The sequence below is a fragment of the Ostrinia nubilalis genome, chromosome 8 (genome assembly GCF_963855985.1).
Source record: "Ostrinia nubilalis chromosome 8, ilOstNubi1.1, whole genome shotgun sequence".
Lineage (NCBI taxonomy): Eukaryota > Metazoa > Arthropoda > Insecta > Lepidoptera > Crambidae > Ostrinia > Ostrinia nubilalis.
The window spans coordinates 1,668,844-1,696,716 of record NC_087095.1 but is presented as its reverse complement, the minus strand read 5'-3'; the positions used below and the strand labels follow the sequence as shown (position 1 = coordinate 1,696,716).

General features: G+C 37.4%; 2 protein-coding genes across 3 annotated transcripts in view; both read left to right on the top strand.

The window, feature by feature from the left end:
* The first annotated feature begins 54 nt into the window (after positions 1 to 54).
* LOC135073717 (angiotensin-converting enzyme-like) lies at positions 55 to 14,162 on the top strand. 2 transcript variants are annotated; one of them, XM_063967863.1, is made up of 13 exons: positions 55 to 132; positions 4,897 to 5,118; positions 5,602 to 5,857; positions 6,348 to 6,491; positions 7,242 to 7,430; positions 8,709 to 8,806; positions 9,143 to 9,315; positions 9,891 to 10,015; positions 10,408 to 10,535; positions 11,162 to 11,376; positions 12,024 to 12,164; positions 13,537 to 13,712; positions 14,031 to 14,162. In XM_063967863.1, the coding sequence occupies exons 2-13, from the start codon at positions 4,897 to 4,899 to the stop codon at positions 14,111 to 14,113; spliced, it is 1,950 nt and encodes a 649-aa protein (XP_063823933.1). In that variant the 5' UTR covers positions 55 to 132; the 3' UTR covers positions 14,114 to 14,162. The 2 variants fall into 2 exon arrangements, with proteins under 2 accessions (XP_063823933.1, XP_063823934.1); XM_063967864.1 differs by lacking the exon at positions 9,891 to 10,015 and adding an exon at positions 10,049 to 10,173 and having other exon boundaries at positions 114 to 132.
* Positions 14,163 to 22,397: 8,235 nt separating this feature from the next.
* The window catches only part of LOC135073721 (angiotensin-converting enzyme), a 43,857-nt gene continuing 38,381 nt past the window's right edge, over positions 22,398 to 27,873 (top strand). Inside the window, exon 1 of the mRNA XM_063967874.1 lies at positions 22,398 to 23,102. Coding sequence (XP_063823944.1) covers positions 22,455 to 23,102 — 648 coding nt within the window. The 5' untranslated portion in view covers positions 22,398 to 22,454. The remainder of the gene's footprint in view (positions 23,103 to 27,873) is intronic.

The window sequence follows — 27,873 nt, the reverse complement described above, 5'->3', positions numbered from 1 at the left end:
TTTGTGTAATCTTCCTTACTGTGCCATTGATACTCGTATTATCATTGTAAATGACAGCCGGCACTTGAAATCGGTTTATCCTGTGCAGCATACAGTCACCCACGGCAGGTGATTGGGCACGGACTTGTTCATGTGAGTAGATTTTATATTATTTTATTTAATATAATAACTCAAAGGTGACTGACTGACATAGTTTTTTTTTTTTTTTTTTTTATGCTAGACAAGGCAGGTATTTGACCGCAATCGCACCTGGTGTTAAGTGAGATGCAGTCTAGGATGGTACATATCTGCCCTGTAAGTGCCTATTCACTCTCGCCTTGAAAACGCCCGGATTATAGTGTTCAGGAAATACAGCAGCAGGCAGCGAATTTAGTGATCCCTTTTTACCCCCTTAGAGGTGGAGTTTCGTAAAATCCTTTCTTAGCGGATGCCTACGTCATAACATCTACCTGCATGCCAAATTTCAGCCCGATCCGTCCAGTGGCTTGGGCTGTGCGTTGATAGATCACTATGTCAGTCAGTCACCTTTGAGTTTTTATATTTTTAGATGTATTTTTCTTGAACAAGAGTGCATTGTTTTAATTTTACATCTGTACTAATATTGGTTTTTGCCCTAGGCTTGTGATTTTCGGCTTGTCACAACGATTTTATTCCATGTGTGTCAAACTTTAAAACACCCTGGATAAAAATTATCCCGTTTTATCGGGTCTTAAACTATTTCTGTACCTTTCCTCAAAATAGATTCCGTGGTATAAGCTTGAAAAAGTAACAGATCTACAGGCAGATAGAGTTACATTACAGATATTATACTTTATATGTAATAATATGTATTACGAGTATTATATTAATGTATGGGCAAACAGATAAAGTTTGTAAGATTTTTCGTAGAAAATCTCTGGAAAACCTCTTTCTCTCTCTACGATGTAGATATTTTTTTCTGCAGAACAAGGCAGGTATTTGACTGCAATCACATAACATGCAGACATTTGCCCTGTAAGTGCCTATTCACTCTCGAATTCCAGTCCCTAGCTATTCGCATCATAAAGGAGTTATCGAAACGCTTAGTGTGAAATGAATGATGTAGTCTACATCATTCCTGAATAGGCTTTTGTGACGGACCGATTTTTTAAGACAGTGTGTAGTGTGTTCAACGCCCTTTCCTAATATAAAATTGCAATAAAGCTATATCGACAGATAAGCTGTTTAGTAAAAAACATCGGCACATGTTATAGATACAAACGAATGTTGTAGAAAAAATATATTTATGGTGTTATGTGGTGTTAGGAACAGGGTTATTTTGTGACTAATGAACTTGTAAAGAGAAGAATTCATTACGCTCTTGGAAGCGGAGCGAAGTTTGGATGTCACTATGCAAGGAGGAGGCATGCATAGAATATTTATTAACACGATTGAATCGATCGTATTTTTTATTTGATTTTGTAAAAATACAGCTACATGAAACAAAGGAAAGTTGTTTTTAATCTTTTTTGTGGTTCGGTGTTTCAGACTTATCATTTGGAATCATTATCAATAATATTTTTTATGCATAATAAGGCAGGTAGGTATTTGACTGCAATCGCACCTGTTGTTGTTGTACAACTGTTAGTTTGTATTGTAGTTATAAGTTGCTATAAAGCAAATAATACTCTAGTAAGTACAAAAAATCTCATGAGATTTGTTTCTTTACAATCCTGATTATTATTGGCTAGTCCTATGTTTTCTCTGTACGATCACTCAATCTTTAGGTACTTTTCGGTGAATAAATTGATCTTGAAATGAAAAACATGTCTTATGCTTTAATTAAAGTAATATTCACCATTTCTTTTCTTAGTTTGACCGAATAATTTGCTGTCACGAGACCGCGGCCGGTCTTTTTCAATATTCATGTTGAGTATTATACCATTTGGCATGGCCCCGTCCACTCATTATTGTCGTGGACAATGTTCTTTGGCCAAACTCTGTAAATCCTTCCAAGCATGACAGACAGCACGTTAATTAATTTACATAATAAACAATATTTTCCTAAAACTATATTGTTTTCAGTCCGATTTTGAGGTTGTTACAGTTTAACGTGCCGTTTGTGGTTTGTCCAAAATGCCGTGTGGATATTTTAGTGAGACTACAAAAAAAGTTTTGTTTGTGAGTTACCTATTTAGTTGTTAGAACCTCTTAGTAGTCAGGTCCTATCATTATCATAAAAAAAATTGCTAAAGGACATACAAAGCTGGATAAATGCCTCCTTCAAAGATTTCAGCACACGACTGGTTGCTGAAACCATTTTCTTTTTGGATAACTCTACCTATTAGCTAAATTGAAACTATGAATTTTAATTTCAACAAACAAAAGATGAATATGTTACCGAAAATTGCCCAAACTGGGCCTTATTTTTCTCCATTTTCAGGAAACTGAGAGAACTCTGTTCAATTAAGACACAAAAACTAACAACTAGATTTTCTTTACTTATGAAGAATAGCGCTACATAGTACTCGTGTAGCTGAATGTTATGTATTTTGTAAGAATCGGATAAGATGATAGATCTTTATAACATTAGTAGACGGACTTGGTGTAATCATCATCATTATTTCAGCAACAGGACGTTCACCGCTGAACATAGGCCTCCCCCAATGATTTCCACGGCGCGGTAGCGGCCTGCATCCAGCGCCTTCCTGCTACCTTTATAAGGCCGTCCGTCCACCTGGTGTAATGGTAATTATAGAATTTTGAACGATACTGATGGATAACAAATATTGGCTAATATAAACCATTGAAAGCCTTATCAGAGTTGGTATCACATGAAGAGTCTTGTAATGTTGTTGACTGATATCAGACGTAAGAATTCTTGAGTACGAGATATGACAGTATCTGTAGAGATCAAGTTACTATTTACTAGTAAGAGGAATAAAAAGAAATAATAGGAAAAACTGATAAATCGTTCAATCACGCTTAAAAAGAATGCTCGTTTCGTTTTTAAATGAGCATAGTTAGTGAATAATGTTTTTTTTTATCTATCTATTACTACCTATAGTAAACTAAAGTTGTTATGTAAGAGCTAAAGCTAGTCTCGTGGTTTAAATTATGAACCGACTCTCTTAGCAATTACATATATTGTTTGCAAAATGAATATAAATACCAACTTCAATGTTATGTAAAGCACATAACGTGTTTCAATGTCATAGTGCTACAACTAGGGTATTTTTCCCTGTTGGTAAGTATAGTTAGAGTCGAAGTTAGCAATAAAGTTTTGAAAGAAATGAAGTTACATTATGTACTTGTAAGCTATCGTAGTACTTAATTGTGGTTCGACGTATTGAATTACTCATTAACTTCAGTCACTAACAGTCAGTTTACGAGTTCGTAATAAAATTTTAGATTCCAACGATTAAGATCTCACTGATATCTGTGCATCCGAGTTGTAGTTTGAACGACCAGTTCTTAAAAGCTATCAGTGACACCTTATATTTTATTTTAAAAGAGACAGATATTTTATCCTTACAAATATATTTTCTTAACACCATATAGGACGTCATTATGTACTGAAACTCCACCTAGTGGGAGGCCTGCTCACCCTACGTCTTCCGGCTCGTCATCGCCATCAGCTCTACGAGCTATGTGCCCCTATGTGCTATGTGTGCTATGTGGTGAAGGTCGCGGGAGGTGCCTGGATGCGAGCGGCGAATGACCGGTCTTTGTGAAAATCCTTGGGGGAGGCCTTTGTCCAGCAGTGGACGTCTTTCGGCTGAAACGAACGAACTTTTGTTTGTTTTCACGAAACTGTAAAATATAGGTACATTGTACGTACAATCCGTACGTACGTACAATCCGTAAGGTGATCCGTTTGCTCGTTTGCCTCCTATCACATAAAAAAAAAAAAAACAATGTTATGGATATTTTAAATTGAATCGGTTTTCAATCTTTTTTGTCCCGACTTTGTGTTTTTACAAAGCAGTAATTTACTCTGGCTATTGAATCGAAACCAAATAAGTAAACATTACTTGAAGATAAGTATCTTTTTTCTGAGCTAAAAACCGCCTTGACATGATAATGCACTTTTTATCGATAAAGACGTTATTTATTTAACAAGATTCTGTAAAATATTGTCTCATTGCATCTTCAGTATTGGTAGAATCAGTTTGAGTTTGTAAGTAAGTACGTTAAATAGCTTATCCTTACGTAATTCGGATTCTATGATTAATCTTCAGTAGCATTATACCAGTTGGCCTTTGATACATTATCTATCTATATAAATAAAAATGAATTGTTGTTCGTTAGTCTGATTAAAACTCGAGAACGGCTGGGCCGATTGAGCTGATTTTGGTTTTAAAATGTTTGTCGTAGTCCAGGGTAGGTCTAAACGGTGAGCAAATAAGGAAACATTGCGATGGCTTATTTATTGCCTTTAAGGCGGAACAGAGTTCGCGGGGTCAGCTAGTTTAAAATAAGTGTTTTAATTTTTTATTTGTGTCTAGAAGTAGGACCTTCCACTAAAACGGCTTAAAAAGTAACAAGCTATATCGATGTGAAACATCCACAAGGTGGACAAATAACCTCAAATGTAGCAGGAAGGATACAGGCCGCTACCAACCGCTCAATACGGAAATCATTGGGGAGGCCTTTGTTAAGCAGTGGACGTCTTGTGACTGAAATAATGATGATGATGATGATCATCGAAGTTTTAAAAACATCCTTCATTTGCCCCAGATCTTTAATTTAGAGAGTGGTGCTCCTACAGTAAAGACAGAGTAAATATAAATGAAGGTGAAGCAGCAAATCGAACGCGCAGCGTTTAGAGCTCTGTGATTGCTTCGTGTGTCACCCTGTGCGTCCACGCGCACTGTGAGACCTCATAGTAATGTTTGTGAATTCGGGAGTGACTGAAATGTTTTTTCTTACACCCAGATGATCATGAAGATCCTAGGGGAACTAGCCCTGGTGGGGGCGATAGCCTCGGTCTTCATAGTGGCTGCTCAGGGCAGGGCCGCCGAGAGGGCAGCGGAGGAGGCCGCTGGAAGGGACTACATGAGGACCCTGGACGAGCTCACGTCGAATGCCAAGAATAAGAGGACGATCGCCTCCTGGAACTATGAGAGCAACATCACTGAGTATAATGAGGAGCAGATGGTGAGTTACCTATAATTTGATTATTGAGGTTGGATTTCTAGTGAGTTCTTAGCAGTTTTATGGACAAGCGCCTTACTAAAGGTCATAAGCACATTTATCAAACCCGGAAAGGGATCAACAGCATCTTCTTTCGTCGCGCGGTCGCGGCGATGTTTCTGTATGGAAAATTAGTATGAGCAACAACGCACATGTGTGCATTTCCATGCATTAATAGGCAGGGCACCAGCTCCGTGCACCCACGTGAGTTTTAGCGGAGGCCCTAATAGGTTAGGTATGTTAGTCTCTCTAGCTAGTTTGTATTTTTCAATAAGTAAATACCCATCTTGGCAAAAGTAGTATAAGACCCAGATGGATCGACTACACCAAGAAGATAGCAGGCATCGGCTAGATAAAGAAGTCCAGCAGTCAACTGCCATTGGCTAAAACTATGACTGTTTAGGAAGCTCTTGGCCTGTATCTCACCTGATGGTACTTGTCTTTCAGCTCCAAGTGTCCTTAGACGTCGCTGAAGAAGAGAAGGAATACTGGAAGGAGACCATGAGCTACTTATGGCACGAGTTCGAAGACGAGGACCTTAAGAGAATGTTCCAGAAGTACTCTCAGCTAGGAACCTCTGCCTTGCCTGAGGACTTGAATCAGCGGCTCATCCAGGCTGTTAACAATATGAAGACCACGTACGCTAAGGCTACAATTTGCGATTATAAGGAACGGGCCAAGTGCGATCTGCATGTGGAACCTGGTAAGATGTTTTTCTATATAGATAGGTTTTAAATTAAGTTAATAAGTTTTTTTTACACTGACAACCTATATTATTGTTTCGAATCAGTGAAATGATAGAGAAGCTGTACAATTATGCTATTTTATGAATCATGAGCAACAGCCATTACAATCAGGTGAGATTAAGGTCAGACTCGGCTCTAAGTAAGTTACCTAAATAACGGTTTACTTTATGTTAAGAACATATTTAAATAGGTGAAAGGTATATTTAGGTAATAACATAATGAAAATAAGAATTGACTTCTCAAGAACAGTTTTTATAAAACCTTTAGAAGGCACGCTGGGGAAAACCTTTTTGATATGAGATTTTCTTTTACAAAAAATGTAAAATTAAAAGAAACCTTTCTTCATTGAACGATACAAACTTACGACCTGCTTTCACTATATTGATTTAAGAATTTTATTTTATTAAATTATGAAACAGGATAAGTAATATTACTTTTTTATTCCAGAGGTGACCAACATCTTCGCAACCAGCGAGGATCCTGAAGAGCTGAAGTACACCTGGGAGCAGTGGCACAAGGCAGCCGGAGCAGCTTCCAAAGGGAACTTCTCCGAGTATGTGCTGATGGAAAACGAGGCTGCTAAGCTGAACGGTACGATTGAGTTCATTGTTCAAGTTTTCAAGTGTAGAAGCTTATGGTCTTTTCGTCAGAAAATGCATTAAATTACATACTGACTAACCCTGGGGGACCAGTGGTTTATGTGAGGCTCTCCTTGCCAGATGGGCAGGACTAAAACCTGACGGTGTCCTCCAAAGTCTTTGGGTGTTCAAGTTCAAGCTAATCTGACTCCTATAGACTTGGTCACACGAGTCTATACAATGATGAAGAATACTAATGATTAGACGTCACATGGTCGAGTTCATTGGTCCCACTTTTGATAAATACTGATTGTCTTCGAACCACGCCCACCTATAAATTAGTATTTCATTAACAACATTAAAAGTGACGCTACTTACTTGAGGCCCTATACATATTGAACTCTTTAGCCACTCAGCTGGCCACTAAGAAACATTTTTCTTTTAGTTGGATTATAAAAAATAGTTATACTTTTTTTTTTCTTCGAACAATACCGATTGTCAATTGTTTATTTTTACAGGGCAATTTGTTTTTGTGTCTTGTTGTTTTTCACAATAAATATTTTAATTATTACTAAATACATTATATTCGATTTGACTGTAGCAAGCCAAATACTGAAAGAAAGAAAAAAAAAGAAAAATACCAACACAATTTTGTAATGGCCTTGTATTTTACAGCAATTTGAAATCAGTAACTAAAGTGCAATATCTTGGATGTTAGATTAATCTTTATAGATTTCTCATAAATCATAATTTTCAACTCCAGGTTACGACACAGTAGCCGAGTGGTGGCTAAGTGAGTACGAGATGAAGGATGAGGACCAGTTCGCCACCCTCTGGAACCAAGTGAGGCCCCTGTACGAGCAGATACATGCATACGTCAGAGGCCGTTTGCGGGCCAAGTATGGCGAAGACGTGGTCTCCAAAAAGGGGCCGATCCCAGCACATTTGCTAGGTAATCTTTATTTAGTTTTAGAGCTTAACTCCTTAACTGTCTAGCTGGCATAAATATTTATAACTATGTACAGTCACGGAATGAAATGGTTCGCCAGTTTTCAAATTGATTCCTTCAACGAATCGCGAGCACATTTATTACCTTTTGAAACTATGTTACAGAGTAATCTCGAGTTAGAGAAAATAATCTTTAACTGGTAAAGTTCAAAATTATACAGATCAAAGTTGTTTGACGATTTAACTTGTCAAGAAGATTAATATGATTGATAAACTAAAACCTTCTTGTTGGTTCAACCTGCCATTATCTATTAAATAAAAATAAAAAACATTTTGTAACATTGCACTGATGGGATAGAAAAATAAACAAGCAAAACCTTTGGGTCTAGACAAAGTGCAAATTATAATCGCAAACCAGTCGAAAAGTGGTCGAAAAGCCCCTTTTTTGTATGGAGTTTTGACGGATTCGATTTTCGATTCGATCAAAAATTGCGTTTTGTCTAGGGGGGCTTATTCGTTAGCAAACGTCATATTTATTTAAATGTTAGCAGCACTGTTTCTTGCACTGTTATGTTGACAGGTTTGACTCTTACAGTACCTAGTGACCTAGTGCAAGCGAAAACCGACACTAAGGTGACGAACCTTTTCATTCCGTGACTGTACATTTTAAGTCTGTAAACCCTTGAAAAAGAGGCTGTCAATAGTGACTGAGTTTCTTGCGCTGCTTTTTCTCAGCACTGGCCCATTTATTGTATGAAAGCAGTGGTAGGGTTAATGGTGGGACGTGTAAAAGTGCTTTTAAAAGCCTACTTGCATAAATAAATGAGTTTTATAAGCTGGATTTTAGATAAATATACTTTGTAGGATTCAAATGTCTATAATTATGTATATTCAATTTATACATATGTAGAGGTCAGAAACTGTATGCAAAATCTAATGGCGCATGTACACTATGCGGGAAATTGATCGAGACGTATAGTGTAAAAACACACTTCGTTTAGTTTCGCCGTGCGTTGCATACTGTGTGCGGGCTAGCGCTTTTTCGCGGTCAACTTCCCGCATGGTGTACTTGTGCCATTTATATTATGTAGATGCAAGATATTAATATTAATTTGCAGTGTAATTGAGGATTTATACACATAGTCGTAAATAAACGTTTATGTGTACATGTGTTTACATAATAATTAAAACAAATTATGGCTCATGAAACAGGTTTAAAACTCTATTTCTACATATTTATATTGTGTTAGCCTAATCATTGAAATTCAACCATCTATTTCAGGAAATATTTGGGCCCAAACTTGGAATAACATCGAAAAGTATAGTCGGCCCTACCCTGAGAAACCAGATGTAGACGTTACTGCTGCTCTTATTGCTCAGGTACTCTCACTTTTAATTATTAACCACTATATCCATTTTAATTAGGTACGCTCATTGTAACCTAAGCATTATATTATCAGAGGAAAGCTGGTTCGATTCCCGTCGCAACGCTGTACTATTGTGGTGAACCCACACGTAACACAAGCATTGTCACTGTCAAAGTGAAAATATCTTTATTCGTATGGACTTGCTTAGAAATCGTCAAACAAGAAAAAAAATAAAGGTCTAAAAAAACTTGTTTCGCTCATAAGGAGCCTTGCCTTTGGTTAATTTTAATATAAAAAACTTAGTAATTGACTCATACATACCACTTTTCTAAACTTCATTAATTTTCAGAACTACACCCCTCTAAAGATGTTCCAAACAGCCGAAGAGTTCTTCAAATCCTTGAATCTGAGTGGGATGCCCGATCTGTTTTGGGACAAATCGATCATCGAGAAACCGAATGACGGTCGTGATCTGGTGTGCCATGCTTCGGCTTGGGACTTCTTTGATGGTGAAGACTTCAGGTAATACAAATTGGGATTCTGGCATTTATATTGGTGGCTTAAAGTCGTATGACTACATAAAGGTAGCAGCAGGAAGGCGCTTGATGCAGGCCGCTACCAACCGGGCGATGTGGAAATCATTGGGGGAGGCCTATGCTCAGCAGTGGAAGTCCTGTGGCTGAAATAATGATGATGATGATGGTGGTGATGATGATGATGATTGCTGGTTTAAATATTGCCAGGTACTGGGTAAAATTTCCTCTCTAGCTTTGAAGTTAGAACAGTCAAAGGGACTATCGAATTACAGTCTATTGAATATACAGAAAAAGCCACTGTAAAAGTTACACTTACGTTAGGTATACCATAAAAACTGATATTTATAAATCATATTTGGGCTATATTAGAAGTAGTTTCCCCATCAGCCAGACATTTTTGACAGTTCCAACTCCTTGCCAGACAGTTTTTTTAAGATAGCTGCCAAAGCCATGATGACCCAAACTTCATAATTAATTCATTAATTATTTGCCACCTAATAACTCTACATTCATCGTGTCTTGGTACTAATAAAATAATAAGAACATCATCTGCTCTTTTAGGATCAAACAATGTACCGTAATAACAAGTGAATTCTTCACGACCACCCATCACGAAATGGGCCACATCCAATACTTCCTCCAGTACAAAGACCAGCCAGTGATATACCGAGAAGGAGCGAACCCTGGTAATCATTACTTCTTCATACTTCTTCTTCTAGGATCAAGCAGTGTACTACCATGACCAGTGCCTTCTTCAAGACCACCCACCATGAGATGGGGCACATTCAGTATTACCTCCAGTATAAAGACCAACCAGTTATTTATAGGGCGGGTGCTAATCCTGGTAAATTATGTTGGAAGTTCTTTTGGGTGATGTCTACATTTATGTTTCTTTGTAGTTTGCTCGTCTTTTGCATCTTGTTGAATGATTTGCACCTTTATATTATGACTTGTGTTTATTATTTTGGAATGTTTCATGTATGCTTGTTGTCACTTAATTGATTTGGCGTTGATTAGTATATTGCATGGACATTTATTTACATACTTAATTATTAACTTATAATACTGTATTTGATAGGTTTCCATGAGGCAGTAGGTGACGTGATTGCTCTTTCGGTCGCTACTCCCAAGCATTTAAGAGTTATGGGTCTTTTGGAAGATGGACCCGAGGACCTTGAATCTAACATCAATCAGCAGTTCAAAATGGTGGGTAATTTCTGTAAGCCATTAAAATTTGCAAATACGTTACAAATTCAATCAGGAATGACGAGATCCGCAGGAAAACCAAAGTGACCGACATAGACCGCAGAAATGCTAAAATCAAGTGGTGGGGCACATAGCTCACAGAGCTGATGGTCGATGGGGCAGAAAAGTTCTCGAGTGGCGACCACGGGCCGGAAGACGTAGTGTGGGCAGGCCACCCCAATAGGTAGACCGACGATCAAGTAAAGGTCGCGGGAAGTACCTGGATGCGGACAACGCAGGACCGGTGGTAATGGAAATCCTTTAGGGACGCCTTTGTCCAGCTGTGGACGTCATATGGCTGTCATATGACTGAAACAAAAGATTGAATCGGTCAAAGTCTATCAGGCAATAAAAGATTAGATAATAAAAAGTCTATCAGCCAATAAACGCGGCCATAACAGCGTATTACACTTGAAAAAATTCGACGGGTTCATACAGTAGCTCTAAGTAGCTCAGAGCAGTCGCCCGGCAAGCGAAAGGTCGTGGGTTCGATTCCCGTCTAAGGCAGTTCGATTTTTTCAAGATGTTTATTTAAAAATAAACAGACCTGTCTACGGGGACCTGAAAAGGGGTTTGTTTTTTTCCAGGGTTTGGAGAAGATTGTGTTCCTTCCATTCGCGTACCTTCTAGACTTGTTCCGATACAGCGTGTTCCGCGGTATCACAGCTCCAAGGGACTACAACTGCCACTTCTGGCAGCTGCGAGACTCGCTGCAGGGAATCGAACCCCCGGTGCCGAGGACAGAAGATGATTTTGACCCTGCCGCTAAGTATCATGTGTCTGCTGATGTTGAGTATATGAGGTAAGAATATAAACGTGGAGCAAAATAGTGAATTACTTACTCACTTAAAAGCTCAAATTCAAATTCTTTATTCCATGTCAATTTCCAGCTCTCTAATAAACTGAACTTTAAAACGTAACTTCCTTCATTTTAGTGCTTTCTAGAAATTATCGAGGATTATTTCCTAGCAAATTGGGTGTGAATTAACATTTACGCTGTGGTATCTCCGCAGCCGACCAAAATTGAACTGTCTAGAATTACAGTCACTTATAAGATTAGGGTTTTGGTTAGTAGGTAATCTTCATTATTGAGCTCACGATGTTCTTCATAAAATGTCTCCTCATACGAACGAATCAAATGACTGTCATAAGTAGAGTCGCCAGTTCATCAGACTATTTTTGTGTCAAATTATGACTTCGTTCGTTCGTTCGTTTCAGCCGAAAGACGTAAGGATTTCCACAAAGACCGGTCCTGCGCCGCTCGCATCCAGGCGCCTCCCGCGACCTTCACCAGATCGTCAATCCACCTAGTGGGAGGCCTGCCCACGCTACGTCTTCCGGCTCGTGGTCGCCACTCAAATTATGACTTACAACTTACATAAACCGCAATCTTAGCTTGATGTATCTTTATCACTACCATACTTCAGCCTTCAATCTTCTCTACGCCAGGTACTACGTGTCCTACATCATCCAGTTCCAATTCCACCGGGCTCTATGCCAGCTGGCCGGCGAGTACGCGCCCGACGACCCCGCCAAACTGCTGTCCAACTGCGACATCTATAGGAGCCAGGCCGCTGGGAAGGCTTTGGGGTAAGTGCTGAAGTAGATCCGCATCAGGTATTTCTCGCGACCTGAAGGTCTGGTGAATGAGATCAATGGGTCTCATCATCATCATCATCATCATCAACAGCCCTTTACAGGCCACTGCTGGACTATGAGCCTCCTTCACTATAGTGGAGGGTTTTGCCAAAATCCCCACGCTTGGCAGGCGGGTTGGAGATCGCAGTTTATAAAATTGATGTTTTTCAGAGAGCGCTGCGGCCCGTTCTGTTTGATGTGTGATCCCTAAGTCGCCTCTTATGACACCCGCGGGAAGAGTAGGGATTGGTGTCAAATGTATTCTACTTTGCTGTCACCACACGGCGGGCAATGGGTCACACCAATGGGTCTACCTAGTGAGAAAAGTGCCTACATAACGCCTTCTGGCCCGTGGTCGCCACTCGAGAACCCGTTCTAACGGCGGGCAGCGTAGGATCATTCACTGTGGATATCCTTGGAGGAGGCCTTTGTCCAGCAGTGGACTTCATTTGACTGAAACGAACTAACGAACTGAATAAGACCAATAACGCGACTATTCGCTTGACCACCCCGCCAATCTGCTGTCCAACTGCGACATCTACCGCAGCCAAGCTGCTGGGAAGGCTTTGGGGTAAGTGCTGAAGTAGAAGCGCATTCAGGTACTTCTCGCGACGTGAAGGTCTGGTGAACTAGATCATTGGTCCACCTAGTGAGAAACCTGCCTACATAACGTCTTCTGGCCCGTGGTCGCTTGAGAACCCGCTCCAACGGCGGGCAGCGTAGGGTCATTCACTGTGGATATTGGGGGAGGCCTTTGTCCAGCAGTGGACTTCATTCGACTGAAACGAACTAACGAACTGAATAAGACCAAGAACGCGACTATTCGCTTGACCACCCCGCCAAGCTGCTGTCCAACTGCGACATCTTCAGCTTTGGGGTAAGCGCTGAAGTAGACTAGAAGAAGAAGAAGATGCTTCCAAAATCTTCATATTGAGTGCATGGAAATTCCTTGGAATGGTGACTAAGTATTTTATGCAGCAAAGGGCAGGCACTTTACTTTGATCACACCTGATGTTTTGTATAGATGCAGTTTAATCCAGTAATTCTCATATTGAAGAGGCCCGGTCATAGGATTTCTGTTAGCGATATTATAACCAATTGTTATGATTTTGATTGAGAAGTTTTGTTCAGAGGATGACTCTGTGAAATCCACTCATCCAAACATATTATGTAGTTTGACAGTCATTTAGTCGCTGGTACAAGAAGAAGAGATTTTAATTTTATTGTTCGAAGTAGTTTATTCCACGTACTTTTCTTTGCAAGTCCCAAAGATTAACGAACCAATCTGAGACGTATCAATCTATACTTACTACATTATTCCCAGTGACATGCTCCAAATGGGTTCTTCCAAGCCGTGGCCCGACGCTATGGAGGTGCTGACCGGCCAAAGGAACATGGACGCGGGAGGAGTGTTGGAATACTTCGCGCCTCTTCATGAGTGGCTGAAGACGGAGAACGAACGGACTGGCGAGTTCATTGGCTGGGAGCCGAGCACTGTCCGTAAGTATCCATCATCACCATCATCATCATTTCAGCTTAAGGATATAGCATTCTGAACAGAGGCCTTCCCCAATGACTTACAGATTGGAGGATAGGCTGTCCGTGAGTAGCTTATTGTAAGGTCGATCCTTAACTTCGAACTCCTTTAACCTTTAAGTTAATTCCATTGCGGGTCCAATGACAGTTTGACTTTCCCCTGGGACAGACTTGGCCTTTGTTGGGTGGTCATTGACGTCCAAGATGTAGATGCTGGCTACACAGGACTTTTTATATATCTTCAACTAGTTGAAAATTCATAGCACACTGTTTTCTTTTCAGAATACTGCACACAAGAGCAGCGCAGTGCAATGGAAGACTTAGGTTTCAACGAAAAGCTTAAGAAGTACGGCGGAATGATGTAAATTATTTTGTAAAAATTAAGTAAAACACAATTAAATTATTGAATCACTGCTTTTGGAGTTCATTTTTCTAGCTAATTCATTTACCTACATTATCTAACAGCTTCTTCACAGAAATTGTTAAGAAAACAGTTGAGCATCGTTTAACCACGGTTTAACTCACGCATCAAACCATCATATGACTTTATTTGCCGATGACAGCACTATTTTATTTGCTAATAAAAATTTGACAATTCTTGAATCTGACATTAACGAATCTTTAAAATTGATAATCAAATGGCTTGAGTCTAATAATCTAAAAATTAATTTAAATAAAACCAAAATTATGTGCTTTACCCAAAAGAATATTGACTTGAACCTTGACATTCGATATTTAGGAAAGTCTGTTGAAAAGACAAATGTAACCAAATTCCTTGGGTTAAATATAGACAGTAAATTGAACTGGGCCTTGCACTCTGAAAATGTCTGTAAAAAACTGAGCCAATTCTCATTTGCACTTTATAGGCTCCAATTAATAGTTAATGAAAGCGCTGTACTAACAGCCTACCACAGCTATGTTGCCTCAGTACTTAGATATGGATTAATTTTTTGGGGTAATTCATCTAACAGGGAAGTTGTATTTAGAGCACAAAAACGCTGCATTAGATCTATGTATAGTCTAAAGTCTGATGTCTCATGTAAGCCTTATTTCATAAATAAAAAAATCTTGAACTTGCCTTGTCTATACATTCTGGAGTGTTGTATATTTATAAAAAATAATATTGATAAATTTGAGTTCAGGACCCGTGAACGTCACAAAAACAAACTGTGTGCCATCGAAGCTAAAACTACTTTATTTAATAAGAGTTTCTTTGGAAATGCTCCTCGTATCTATAATAAAGTACCGGAATCCATACGAGACATAAATGACTTTAACATATTTAAATTAAAGCTTAAGGAATATTTAATTGACAAATGCTATTATTCGATCACTGAGTTTTTGACTGAAAAAATATGCTAATGAATTTTATTTGAATCAATATAAATATAATATTATGTAATCAATCGACATTATTTTATGATCAATTGTAATTTGCATGCTAACTGACATTAGCCAAATAGGAATGCACTTTTAATAAAATACCAACACCACTTATGTATTTACCCTATTTTTTGAGCAAATAAATAATTTGAATTTGAATTTGAAACTATTCGGCTAGTGCATTTACTCTTGACCGTTTTTCAGAACACAGGCCTTTAGACCTAGATAAAATGGAGGCAATGACTAAATCCAGACATTCTAATACATTTTCAATAGCAGGAAGTCGCACAATGCAGCAACAGTCCACCTGACCGTGACCCGATCGGCTTTGAATAAATATTACGTGACTATATCTTGCCACTTGTTGTGACATTGTCGTTTCGCTGTCCGGCCAAGATATGCGAGTGGGCCATCAAATTGGGTCGATAGGATGGAACCTGGAATCCTGGATAAAATTAGGAAGCAGCTAGCAATAACGATTTTATTAGTGTATAGGCCCCTAATATAGCTTAGGTATTCTACTAACACTTCGGGACAATGATATGTTGGTGCTGAGAGAAAAACAAAAGAAACTGTAATTGTAGAGTTTGCATGAAATTGTCAAGTCTCTGTATACACTGACAGAACTAGGTTTTATTAAATAGCCCTTGTTGGGCCAGAGGAAAATATATTTTAATAAAAGAAACTTCAAGATAATGCGGTGGTAACTCAATGCAAAGGATGCGCTGAAACTGCCACGCTAAGTTAATCATCCCCTAAAAACCTTGCTTATCGTAGAGAAAAATGTGATATCGAACTATAGGTAATGTGTAACTGTATGTGTTTACTCCTAACGCGGCTAGTAAATAGTTTCCCATAGTTTTGGGAACCTTGCCTAATATTATAATAGGTATTTATGTAGGTTTGTATGTGTTATTATAATTCTGTGGTGCTCTAAAATGGCCTAATAACACTTCCTTGGGTCGTCAACACAAATTTGCTATTGTGCATGCTTTTTGTCAGAAATTGTATGGTTTGAAACCATTAATTATGATTCACTGAACTTGTTTCCTTGTATGAGACTAACACTTACTCAGAGGCTTTATTTATGTTTGTTAAAATAATAATTATAATAATGACTGAAGGCTCAAAAGATTTGACTATTTAAAAACCTTGGGTAGACCGTAGGTACTCACTCAGGAAGGCTGGTGGGAATATACTTACATGTAGGTATTTATTAAATTATCATACAGAAAAAGAAAAACTCTTTACTATTTAAAAGACATACAAGATTTTTCCATCAAACCTACTTGAAAAGTTATAAAAGTTTTATTATTTTTTAAACATAAAGATTTCGCAACTTTTAAGTAACTATAATATTAATTTTTATACTTATAAGCTATTGCGATGAATGTGCAATGTCACAACAAACATTTTTATGTTTAGTGATATAAGAAATGTTAGATTATAAGCCTAACCTTGTAATTAAAATAAATAAATAAAAAATAAATAAGATATTGCAAATACCCATCGGAATAATTGAATATGTATATAACAATGAATATGCATCACCCGAGGTTGCTCTACAATATTATTCAGAAAGCCCTAACTGTCAATCATTTAGAACAAAAGCAATAAGCGGGATGACATTAGCTGGGCGTAGTTAATACCTTTAGTAGTCGGTGAACGAAAATATCATAGAATTATTATGGACATTCTAAAAGTACGGCCAATGAGAAGCGATACCAAATGTAAACAAACTCAATGTCATGGGTGAACCCGTCTGACTTTGACATAATATTTTGGCGGGAGAACGAGACATTACGACAAATACACAAGATGGGAAGAGACAATATATTGTCAACTCGACAGTCGTATCGACCTTTTGTATCGCTGCTAGTTGGCCATACTTTACGTATGTGGCTCGCATGACTCGGTAGAAAGCCTCCTTAGTTCAGCCATTTTTGGGTTCATCGTGTTAATTCACTGTTGAAGGCAGGCTTTGACATTATTTAATCTAAAAGTTTGTCGTGTGTACCTACCTAGGTAATTAAGTAATGCCTTCATTTTAAATGGTGCTGATGCAAATAAAAAATCTGAAGTTGCAAGTTGTCTAGCTGACACAGCCTTGAATCACAGTATTTAGATGAGCTGTGCTAGAACCGATTTGTAATTTAAAACATAATATTATGGTCTGATAAGTCTACCTACTCAAAGATAGATCGTGTAAGTAAATCTTTGAGTTACCTACTTGGGTTTTAAGACTTGATCGTCACCGTGTTCGTGAATATGTTTCTATGCTTGATCCGTTCGCAGCTACTGGCAAAAAAATGGAGCGTTTTTTGCTTCGTTTTTATTCAAAGATTTGTCCACTGCAATATGAGTGATTTGGTTTTTCTGTTTATTTTCCGGTCCATTTGACTACACGGCTCGGCCTTCGGATGAATTATTGCATGAGCCCTGATGTATGGTGTTGAGGACTGTGTATGAGGATGTGATTCATATAAGTGGCAAATTATAAAATAAAATTAATGAATTATTGTGACTATTTACCATTTTTGTTTTTAAGATGACGATACCACGTCATTTTATTAACTTGAAGTTTTACTGATTAATTTTGTTGCGGGCCCAATGACAGTTTAACTTACCCCCGGGACAAACTTAGCATTCACTGGTTGGGTTTTTATTGGCAGTCAAGCTGAAGATCCTGGCTACACAGGAGTTGCAGCGGTGGGAATAGTCCCTGTAGATAAAGCTACGGATTTCCATGAACCTGCAAAGATATTGCGAAGTAAGTGCAGTCTATTTAGACGTCACTTAGCACAGTTTAGGGCTACGCACTGGGTCAAGGCGAGCTTAGTTCTGCTAAACGTCTATGCGAGGAGAATGAATGAATGAAGTAGCGAACCTTTGTTGATCTTTTGTTACTGTTGTGCTAATTTTAAGTGATATCTGTATTATCATTTACATGAGGAAAAAGCGCCCTTCTATTTAGAGTCTATGGTCAACTCTCAATTTTCTCAAAGATATGTGCTATTCACACTAACATTTGAATTCAGTGGAGATTCTAACCTGCTACTTCTTCTATCTTATGGATTACAACAACTGAGGTTGAAACCCTAACAACTTTTATGAATCGTCATCAGTAAGAATTTGATATTGGTCAATCAGACACATTATAAAACTTCATTATTTATCAGTATCAACCAAAAGCTCCAACCTGCAGTGTATTAATCAAACTGGAAACAAACAAAAGGTCTCTTTACAAAAATACCTTATTCGATGGATTCCAAAAGAGATATGACATCGTTTTGATAACATAATTATTATATAAGCACGATTTTCTAGAGATTTTATGCAGTGACTCTACATTAAAGAAAGCTTTTTAAAGGCTAATTTTCATGAGGGAAATAATTTCCCTAAATATGCTTCAAACCCATCATTATTGAAAATCTAACTCTACTGGCGCTAAGATAGGCTACATCGAAGGTGCGCGCTATCACACTACCGGACAGCATTCGACCGTAGTGCGATTTGTGAGCCGATTCGCAACCGATTCACCGCATCATGCGACAGCCTTAACAAACCAATGGCAAGTTCACAGGCCTAAGTACCTACACGTATTTTCCAGTTTATCTCCGACCTTGCAGACTCGCGTGCAACCGTGCGAGAAATCAACGTAGCGTTTTATTATTATAATAAACCTTAAGTAGATAATTTCATGCCAATTTTGACAATGCATCTGTTAAATGAAGATTTAAAATGATACCTTGACGAAGGGACCGTTCGTAGTTCATTAAAATTAAAAAAGCATGTCATAATATTTCAATTTTCAATTAGAAGAACGGGCGATAAATCTTAATTCTTAGTTCCTGATTGGCTGAAGTCTATCCTGACAAATAAGATCGACATTATTTCATCACCATGGTCATTTGGTTTTAACGAGAGATAAATATAAATCATTTTAGGAACTGTACATCAATTATTACGTTTGTTATTCATTGTATATTTAGTAGCAATTAATGCTATAGAGTCCGATGGAGTCCTAGTATCAAAGCAACCAGGTTCGATCTATTATAATCACCGAGCTACTATTGCAATCCAGAAAAACTGTTTCTGTTATCTTTAAGGGCGATCTTGGTTACTTCATTTGGGATCAGGAAGTTTTCTCAGTTAAGGACTACGTATTTTAGACATGTATATGAAGGATATTTAATTTTAGTGTCGTTTCTAATTACTCCTGTATACAAAGCACTGTAATCAGTAACGAGTTACGACGGATAGAGTTCTCTACAAAAACTCGAAGAAGGTGCGATTGTCTTCAGCGAAACATCAAGACGGTATGCGACTCATGTAAGGTGGAAAATGTATGGGATCTATATAGAGTGGATACTTCCATTAGAGCAGGTACCAAAGTGGCTAAATAAAAGATATCTATAGAAGCATAAGTAAGGTTTAATAAGTAAAAATCTTTATTTTTCTTTTCGTTTGAAGTAAGTGCTCTGAAGTCACGGGTTTGGTTCATACATTGATATTTAAATATGTATCTTTGACCATAAACATACCTCAATCTAGTTGCTTGAGGCCAAGTTTCTGAATCAGGGCCTTAAACATTACGCTCATTGAGCGATTGATTCAAAAGGACGACTCTCTCTAGTTCAGTGGTTCTTAACCTTTAGGTCATGAGGGACCATTTTACCAAATTTTTGTCTTGTCAGGGACCACCTCATAATCATAATCGGTCAAAAGTAAACCAGTTTGACTGCAAAAATCAGTTAAAAGTGGTTTTGACCAAGGCGTGCAAGTGCTCTTCGAGGACCACTTGGAATGCCTCCAAGGACCACCAGTGGTCCGCGGACCGGTTAAGAACCACTGCTCTAGTTCATATTTGAGGGCTGCAGAAGCTAAGCGTGCGTGCTGTTGCACGCTGCAACTGAACATAGAAACATCTATGATGAAAATACAGTTCAAAATCTGATTATTTCTCTCACCATTTCCAAAATTCATTAGCACATTATCAACTCCATACATGTCCCAGCGTCTCAAAGCGATTCGCAATTTTCCTATTGTGTCACATTGGCGTGAGAACCACCATGGTACACACATAGCACAGTTCATGGTGTACGCACCTCCTGCATACCAAATGCGCAGTTAATGCTGTGCTCATAAAACGTAGGGCCTTAGGGTAATGTATAATAACTTGCTATATAGAGATGCAGTTGAAGGATCATTTTGAATTTATTACAAAGAAGATGTATGGCATATTCAAACAAAAACAAAATTAAGTTCATTAACAAAATTAGTGAAGAGATGTTGATTAATAATTTGATTAATTACTAAACCATAAGTTTACTACGATATAAAGTGAGTGGGTTTTGTGAGCTTATTTATATTGGAGGGTTATTTCCGGAAACATTGCATCTATTTGAATACTTACTTTACATCTTTGATTTGAAAAATTCAGGAGTGGTAAATCGATTCCACGACCATACACTTGCCAGTTAGAAAAACCTAGTACTTTTCGGCTCTATACACCGAATTACAATCATGAACGAAGATTTCGGGCGTTTATTCTTTCTTTATTCTCCTTCTAAATAAGACCTTACTGACGCTACTTTTGTTATTTTAAAACCAAATTATACTTTACAGAATTAATATGCTTGAGTGTCTTGTCCTGTAAGTGAAACTTCGAGTACCTACTGAGTACCTACTTGTTACATTAACTTAAAAAATAACTTAATTTCGGTAATGCTAAAGGGTGATGGTGCAATCTATACTCATTGTTTACAAAGGACTCAAAGTTACCGAGGAAAGTTACCTTTCTAGGTCACAACTTCCTTATGTCACTGTATCGCAACGTTATCGCATCGTTCTCGTGTCTTATCGCTTTCATGGCACGCCTAGCTGTTAGCTGAGATATTGCTCTGTTTGAGTTAAATAATTCGGGTCAAAGTTTTCCATTTTTCAAACTATTACATAACCATCTTGATACTATTAGATCAATGTGGCACTCCATGTTAAACTACGTTTACCCGAAATTAAAAGATTAAATAGCAGTGCGAGTTGGTAGGTTTAATATTGTTCTGGGTAGAGTTTCCGTTAGTAAGTAAGTAGTCAAAACTGTATTGGTTTCCAGTCCAATCGTCTTTACATTTAAATATTACGAGATAGCGAGCAGCTGAACTGAACAACTTACTTATTATTTACATAGAAATTAAATAGTAAATACTTCAGATTTCAAATTAAGTTTGCTATGTAAGTAAATATATTGATTCACATGTAACAATCCATCTCAGATCTATATCTCTCTCTATTTTGAACTCGAATTCTTAGATAAAACTAAAATCTCTTTTCTTATTTTTAGCCTTGTCTATATTCCTATGTGTAGCTTTTTCATTCTATGGTTTTTACTCAAAATTCATCATCTGAGTTTCAAGTCTATTCCACTCAAGTTCCCTTAGCAACAGAGTCTACTAATTTCAAGGTGCTCTCAACATTCTTATCTTACACAACAATCTGTACCTACCCTACATTTTGAGCCATTGACACAAAATATGCGAGCACTAATCGTCAAACGGTGTAAGGCGTGGTCCTCACGGGATTGCATTTACTTTGCGCAATACGTAAGTGTACAATTGGCTTATACAATACATGGTGCGTTCGGAGACTTCCTTTGGGGAATTTTCACTTTAATCGTCAACGTCACTTTTGGTTTTGCCTCGGTAATGACTTAGGAAGGTACGTACGCGTCGACAATATTAATAGCATGATAATTTTAATCTTTCATTTCAGTTTAATAAGTATTCATAAAACTGATTAATGTAAAAGCTAGTAGAGCTTGTGCCTGCAGCATCGCCTGTGTGGATTTTCATTTGTTATAGGCGCGTAATGTAATATCAAGCTTTCAATAACATTTTTCCAAAAGCACGATACTAAGTTTTCATTAAAAAAACATAAGTACATAGATTTGATTACTCTGAGATACGCTTAATCTATGTTATGATAGCTAAAGGTTAACTAATTATTGTTTTAACGAATCAATTATCCAAATTATGACCGCAGAAAAATCAAGATCACATCAAATTCCCAATTAATCAACGCACAGCCCAAAACTAATTATATGCGCAATTACGTCCCATACCTTCAGAGTCAGTCAATACAGCCTTAAATGTTTCCTTGCGTCGTTCTAATAAGGGTCAAATTGGATGCTTTACCGACCGACTGTACGAAGGACTAACAAAGAGCTTCACACGGCCCGAGTTCACGTAGACAAGGCACAGTCGGCTGCGCGTGCGCTCCCCAGAACAACGCACCAGTTGACAGCGCTAGACACAGGTCGCGAAAATGGCCTGCGCACTAACGAGAATAACAAGAACAATTTTTAAATTCGCACTCGTGTTGCTCCTGGCGAAACCGTGTACATCAACCCCACAGTTGGATCTCCCGCCTATATCCAGCACCCAAAGATACAACAATGGATACGGGCTATCCAGTACGCAATCGTCGATAAACTCCCCCGGGAACCAGTACGATATCCAAAATCAGAACTTCGGGTTTAGCACAGTCAGACCTTCAAATCCGAGCACTCCCGGAGTGTTCCCAGTGTCATCTACCTTTAGAGGGATTAATCCTGATATCAACAACAATGGATATCCTAATGTTAATTACGGGACTGGCAATCCCAGTTCCACATTACGGCCGTTCGATGAGACCAACCGTGATGATAGAATAGACATCAACAATGATCCGAACTTCAGAAGAAATGACCCAAATTTCGCTCGGAACGACCCTAGTTATGCTGGGGCTAATCCGTACGATTTCAACCGGGGTGTGACTAACAGCATAGATGATAGGTTCCACCAAGTGAATCTACAGCAAGTGAGGGACTTTCTGCTGAAGGCTGATGACCAGGCGTCCAAGGAGTGCACCAACAATGTGGCGGCGCAGTGGAACTTCGAGACTGATGTTAATGATGCAACTCAACATGCAGCTGTAAGTGATCTTTATTTAAAATCTTTATTAAACTCCTATGACACCATATTTTTATTTAAAACCTTAATTGATTTCAAAAATACTATTTGAGTATTGCTAGTGCTCTCTCGTCTCTCTGACCCTATACGTGAGGTATTTTGCCAGGGTGGTAAACTAAATTTTTTTTCATTTCTTTATTCTTTATTATTTGAAATCTCATTGTTGCACTATAATTCTATAATTTTTCAATTGGCCTTTGAAAAAGTTTATTTTTATCCTTAATTATTATATTGTATTCTAATGCAATTAATTTAACCTTTGACCATTAATTTTGTGACTCATTTTGTATGAGTTGCTTGCAAGTTGATTGATGGTGCTTAATCTTCTGTTTGCTTAGGTTTATTGTAGTGTCAAAACAATAATTACATTTATAATCCGGTAGCAATTGTTCCCTATTATTATTGTTTTGTTTCCAACGTGCAATTTTTCTCACATCGCAGTTTCATTAGCGTTAAGTTAAACACGTTAAATCATTTTTAACTGCGCCAGCATTTTTGTTATTGTCATCTTGTATGTCTGTCATTAGTACAGTGTCATGAGTGAGATCGTTATCAAACTACAATGTTGATGGCAAGCAGTGTATTATTCAGAAGTGACGAGCCAGGTTTTAATGTTCTGAGAAAATTGTGTTTTGTTCATTATGGGCAGTTTTGATGGACGGAGAATATGAAAAATTGGCGTCTTTTGATTTGGTTATTAAGTTAACCCTTATGCCTAGTCACTAAAACTGTTATTAATTGATGACTCAATGAAACTATTTTGACTTTGAAAAGTTTGAGTGAATTTAAAAAACTCAATCCATCGACGGTTATTTAACCGATCTTTTTGATTATCAAACGAGCTAAAATATTCTAACCCTTTTGGTTTTTGATCCTATACAAGCGTATCACAAAACACGAGTAAAAGATTTGCTTTGATTTTAGTTTTCGGTTTCACTATTTCAGATTCATTAAAGTCCAGCTTTATTACAAAACATAAGAGTTGCATAATAAAACAACGAAAAGATTAGATTGCAATCATTTAGTTTATCTAAATGTCTCCCAATAAATCAGTCTAATTACTAGTTTTAACGCATTATTTTGTTTGGTTTACACAGTTGCGTACGCGCAGTTCGCATACAAATCTTAGACACCAAGGAAAGTTTCCGGGTAGTATTTCCCACATGTCGTAGAACAATGTGATTTCAAAAGATAGTGCCTTGTACATCTCTTCACTAGTTTTTCTAAGAGAACCAGTATTGTATGTGGTAGAAATTGTAGCGGATTGAGTAATAGAAAACAGCGTTGATTAGGGCAAAAAGCTGAGTTGATATAGAAAAGCATTTTCACTGAATTAATTTCTGTTAATTACAATCCAATGTTAGATTCCGAACAAAATCAAATTAGTGGGGTTATTCTTAGAACTTAAGCTAAGGAATAACCATGAAGTCAGATTTTTGGGCCGCCACTAGCGCCTGATATAATTCAATCGAGCCTACAACAAACACTAGCTACATGCCTGAAAAGTAATTTGTGCTTGAGTCCTGAAAAACAGAAAAAATAAACAACCCAAGGTACGATACGATTTGATAGCGAAGAATACATAAATAAAAGAAAAGAATAAAGCATTATAGTTAGAATGACTTATTGAAAGTTGAATTAAAATAGATCAAGTGCTAAATAAAAAAATCCCATTTAAACAATCCGCAACGCTCATCTAACTAATCAAGTATCTTTTGCTAGATCGCTGAACGTGAATCATACTTAGGCTGAGTTGCACCACCTAACTTTGACCGTAACTATAACGATAACCGGTATTTTTTGTATGGAGTTTGATAGATTTTTGACGTTTGTCAAAGTAAAAGTAAGATGGTGCAACCCAGCCTTAGTTAATTATTTTCAAGCCTACAACGACGACTCCAACAATACAAAGCTTTAATAAAAAAGTAGGTACTATTTCATTGAAAGGCAGTATTTACTTACACTGCCAATTATAAATAATGACAGCGTTGTTGGCATGTTGACATAAAAATGTTTTATAGGAGAAAGGGCGAGTGAACATTCATTTAGGATTGATTAGTACTCGCATAATCTATACTAATATAATTAAGAGGTAAAGTTTGTGTGTTTGTATATTTGTTAAATTGTAAAGGGTAATCTCGGGATCTACTGAACTTGCTGCTATAATTCAGGGTTTCTCAAACTTTCGCTCCACAAATCCGTGTTAAAATTTCCAGGTGGCAGCGAACCCAAAGCTAATTTCCTAGTAAATGACTCATTTTTAAAAACATGGTAGTAGTATCGAGGTCACCGCATCATGTCGAATCAGAATCCATCGCCACCAATCATCAGTTAAAATACGTCTCGGTTTTTGATATAGTATGTATATTATCTGATTAAATTAATGACACAAAAACTTATTCATTTGTACGATACTAATGAATGAGTTTTTGTGTCATTAATTTAATCAGATAACAAACCCTATTAGCCAACTAAAGCAAGTTTTTATATTATTATCGACCAAATCAATAGTTCTCAAGCCATAGTGCGAAAGGTCATTAACTAAAAAACATAACAAAAAGTGTCCTGAGATCACGACCCAGTTCCGATAAACATTCGTTCCCACAGTCATAGTATATAGCTGTTATTTACTGTGATTACGCATACGAATGCTTATCTTATATATTGTCCTTGCTTGTATAATAATATGTTCTCTATGTACGGGGTTCCCTACTTGTGTTCGAAAGTTGATAGTTCGATTTTTATTATACCGAACACGCTGTGTCGGTAGTTCAGTTGTGCGATAATTTATTGTATCGATGCTTTATTGGTGCGATGTAACGTTTGTGCGAAAAATTCTGTAGCGAAAAACCCTACGACGATTGATCATTACTTCGATAATTTATTCCTTCGATAGTAATGTCGGTTCGAAATGCCTACTAAATATTAAATAGTCCTGTGATTTAACTAAATATCATACCTACCTACATATCTTCATTGTTTTTATTATTTATTAATTTTAGGAATTAGGAAAACAGGCAATAAATGAACAACACATTAAATGATCATTTACATGTTTTATTTTCATAAACAAAAAATAAACAAAACTTTTAATTAATTTTAAATTAAAAAAAATATATTATGCGTACATTTTCAAACACATTTTACTAATAAAAATGCAAAAAAAAATAATAATTACATACATTATAATTGTGATTATAATATGATTAGAAATGGCTCTTAAAAAAGGAAGAAGTTCCATATCATTACGTTTTTTAATTTAAAATAAATTAAAAGTTTTGTTTATGAAAATAAAACATGTAAATGATTATTTAATGTGTTGTTAATTTATTGCCTGTCTTTCTAATTGGTTGAATGAAGATATGTAGGTAGGTATGATATTTAGTTAAATCACAGGACTATTTAATATTTAGTAGGCATTTCGAACCGACATTACTATCGAAGGAATAAATTATCGAAGTAATGATCAATCGTCGTAGGGTTTTTCGCTACAGAATTTTTCGCACAAACGTTACATCGCACCAATAAAGCATCGATACAATAAATTATCGCACAACTGAACTACCGACACAACGTGTTCGGTATAATAAAAATCGAACTATCAACTTTCGAACACAAGTAGGGAACCCCTATGTACGTGGCAGTAGTATAAAAGAGGCTGGCAATGTCATGCTAAAAGGGCGGTTTTTAAATTAGGTAGGGCGACAATAGTGTCTGACACTTGCGTTTTCACAAACGATGCTTGCTTAGGTGAAGTCGAACGCATAGAGAGCTCTGTGATTGGTTCGTGTCTGTCACTGCGCCACTCAAGTATTGTCTAATAACTAGGTTTTTGGGACCCTGTGCGTACACGTGTGCTGTGAGACCCCATAGTAATGTTGTAAATACGGGTGTGAGATTCTTGTGACGCTTCTTCTCATATTATTGTCCCGCCGAAGCATTGGTAGGGTTGATAATAGCAAATATATTGGGACGTGGAAAAGGTGAGAACGATTATTTCAATTGCAGGGCAGAGAGCTGAGAGTTTGAGATGCATCTTAATTATGCAAAAATCCTAATAACGAAGTAACTTTTGATAGATGATGAGCCACTACTCGTCACTAACCGACTACATAATACTTGATACCTAAATATAAAGTGATTTGTTTAAAGTTTAACCCCAAAACCAATTGCCATTCAACCGTAAAGGTGACTCGATCACCATTGTAGTCTCATTGTTTGTCCACAATACGCAACGACGGATGTTACACTCCGGATTCATTGATACTGCAATCGATTTGTTATGTGCAGGTAGACCTTAAGTTATGTGCTAATTCATTATTTATTGAATATCAGAAAGCTACAGGAAAAACTATGATAAAATTTTTCTTCGAAGGAAACTAAAAAAAAATATTAGGACTTTTTACTGCGCTATCTCGTCCCAAACTAAGTAAAGCTTGTTATTATATTGGTACCAAATAGCGGATATACTTAAAAATTTCACTTGTAAGGATGTAGAAAATATTTAGGCTGAGTTGCACCACCTTTTAACTGTAACTATAACGATAACTGGGGTTTTTGTATGGAGTTAGACAGATTTTTGATGTTTGTTAAAAATAAAGTAAGATGGTGCAATCCAGACTTAGATCAATACGAGTAATAAATATTCACGCACGCAAATATTTGTATTGTGCGTGCATCGAACCTGCAAATGTACGAGTATTAGTCTGGACAGAATGAAAACTATCCGGTAG